General features: G+C 39.3%; 1 protein-coding gene across 1 annotated transcript; it reads left to right on the top strand.

Annotated features, from left to right (window-relative positions):
- Positions 1-491: 491 nt before the first annotated feature.
- Positions 492-1,574, top strand: LOC311157038 (beta-1,3-galactosyltransferase 2-like; the record flags this gene model as incomplete). The annotated part of the gene is made up of 1 exon (XM_084211411.1): positions 492-1,574. The coding sequence occupies one exon, from the start codon at positions 492-494 to the stop codon at positions 1,572-1,574; it is 1,083 nt and encodes a 360-aa protein (XP_084067537.1).
- Positions 1,575-2,703: the final 1,129 nt, after the last annotated feature.

The raw sequence follows: 2,703 nt of genomic DNA, 5'->3' as shown, positions 1-2,703 counted from the left end.
TCATAATAGCCTCCAATGCTATGAATCCATAATCAATCATAATATTTCATTAACTTTGGATGATTCAATTATGTGATAAATTTTTTAAAGCCTACAGGAAGTTAAAATGTCTTTGTATTTTACATCTATTTCAATATTTAACTATAGATCTGAGTAATTTCTGTTCTGTCTGATGAAATTAGTACTTTTAATAGTGTATTTATTTAGTTTCATTTATTTCTTACTGTTTCTACCATACTGTATTTCTCTTAGGAAGAAAAGCCTGAAAATTTAATACAGAAATTTAAATTTTTTTTTGTCTTTGATAAATATTTTTGCAATTTATTCTGAAATGAAATAATAGGATTCTTTTAATAATAACAAACTGAAAGGAATCCTGAAGAATCAGAAGCCTGAAGGCGGGTTTTATCTTTGTGTCACAGAGGAAAACAATTAGCTGCTCTTCTGACAAAATATCTGCACTTCCTGTGCATCCTGTCACAGCTACCAACATGAGCCATTGTACTGGATTCTTCTCTCCCACAGAATGCACCAAGAAAAGTCTTTTCCTGGTTTTCATCATCTCTTTTACAGCAATATATTTGATTCTCTATTTTTATACTTATCACCTCGCTGCTCTACCAAAAAGTGATGATCTTCTCATGGAAAGTGAAAAGAGTTTACTTAGAAAAATAGTTACAAATTTCAAACAAATCTCAGGGAAAGAAAACGGAGAACTACCACCGGGAAATGAGAAATCTGGGAATAAATCCACACCCACCCCAACACAGCCATTTGCATTCATTATCAATGAAGAGGAGAAGTGTAAAGACAGAACACCTTTCTTGGTATTGCTGATTTCCACGACAGCAGCCGAGCTGCAGCACAGAGAGGCCATCCGGAGGAGCTGGGGGCGCGAGGCCGCGGTGCCGGGCGCGGACGTCGTTCGGCTCTTCATGCTGGGCAGCGACACCGAGGGTGGCAACGGGGACGTTCTGCTGAGAGAAAGCCAGCAGTATCACGACATCATCCAGCAGGACTTCCTGGACACTTACAACAACTTGACTCTTAAAACTCTGATGGGCATGAGCTGGGTGGCCTCCTACTGCAGTGGCACGAGGTTTGCTATGAAGACGGACAGTGACATTTTTGTCAACACGGTGCACCTGATTGAAAAGCTGCTCAGGCCTCTCCCACCTCCCACACAGAATTATTTCACAGGCCATTTAATGACAGGGCTCAGCCCTATTAGGTATAATGCCAGTAAATGGTACATATCAGAAGAAGAATTCCCAGATAACAGATACCACCCTTTCTGTTCAGGAACTGGCTACGTCTTTTCTGGAGACCTGGCTGCAAAAATTGTAGATGCTTCTTTAATGGTGAAGTATATACATTTGGAAGATGTTTACGTAGGGTTTTGTCTTAATGCAAAGGGAGTAGAAATAACACCACCTCCTCATTCACTGTTTAACACACACAGGGTCCCATTTTCTCCTTGTGCGTACAATAAATTAATTACATCTCATCACATTGAGCCACATGAGCACATACTCTATTGGGAAACACTGCAAGAGAAGAAACACACGTGTTAGAAAAGAAAGGTCCATCCTGGAGCATCCTAGGATGGGATGGGCAAAGCAGCACATGTTTTCTTAGTAGGCCTAGAACATCTGTGTAACAATAACTATCGAGGTCTGTGGACATCCTGAATCAGGTGCCTAGGTTGTGTATTAGGTTGGATTCAAAGGATTTTCCCTCCATAAAGAAGCCATTCTCTGTTGAGTGAATACTAATTTACCTTATTGAGTTTTGGATGAAGCATTCAATTAATTTTTAAAGCCAGCAAGAGACCATGTCAACCCTACTGAAGAAAAAGCAAAGACGATGCAATGAAACTTGTTCTTTCATTAAAAACTAATAGGTTATTGTGTTAATTTTATACTGCTTGGATGTAATTTGCCTATGTACCATTAAATGTACTCTTGTGGCATTCCAGTGTCACTGAAGAAGAAAGCATACAAGATATCCTGTGCTGGGGAATTACTGCCAGAAATGTGGGCAGAAACTGCTTCTTCAGAAAATCTAACATTAGCATTTTCCAGATCTCAGTGCCCGCAGTGGCTACTACTCTCTGTGGTCATATATACAAAGAAAACCTCACACACAAGATACCACTTATGTGTTATCATGGAGACGTAATAAAAAGAGGAAAATTAAATGCAGATAGACTGTCTTGTTAGTGATAAATTAAATTACATTTTAGGGCATCCAGCTGTGTACAAAATAGCCTCATAGTTAAGTAAAAAATAAGATGATGCTTAATAACCTCAGAAGATAAAAGTTTCAGTCTAAATCCCTATCAGAAGCACACGGGAATCAAAATGTCAATCACATGAACACCAAGCACTTCAGCTGGAAGTGAGAAAGTGAGTTTGCATTATATGCATCCCCAATGACATTTTGTAAATGTACATGATGGTGTTTCATGAAGAAACCCCCGAGTCCTGCAGTGCAATCTTTCTGTGCTCTGTGCAGCTCCCCTCCACCCAGGACTGACAGACAGTGGGAACCTCTGGTGCAGCCACTGAATGCAATGCATTTCTCCCTTACAGGAATTTGGTCTTAAACCTTTTGATGGAGGAATATTATTACTTGGCTAATACTTACACAGGACATTTTTTTCTATTTCAAATGGACTATTCATCTGGACTTTGAAGACTT

Source organism: Fringilla coelebs, assembly GCF_963513975.1.
Source record: "Fringilla coelebs genome assembly, chromosome: 9".
Taxonomy (NCBI): Eukaryota; Metazoa; Chordata; class Aves; order Passeriformes; family Fringillidae; genus Fringilla; species Fringilla coelebs.
This window is presented reverse-complemented; position numbering and strand designations above follow the sequence as displayed.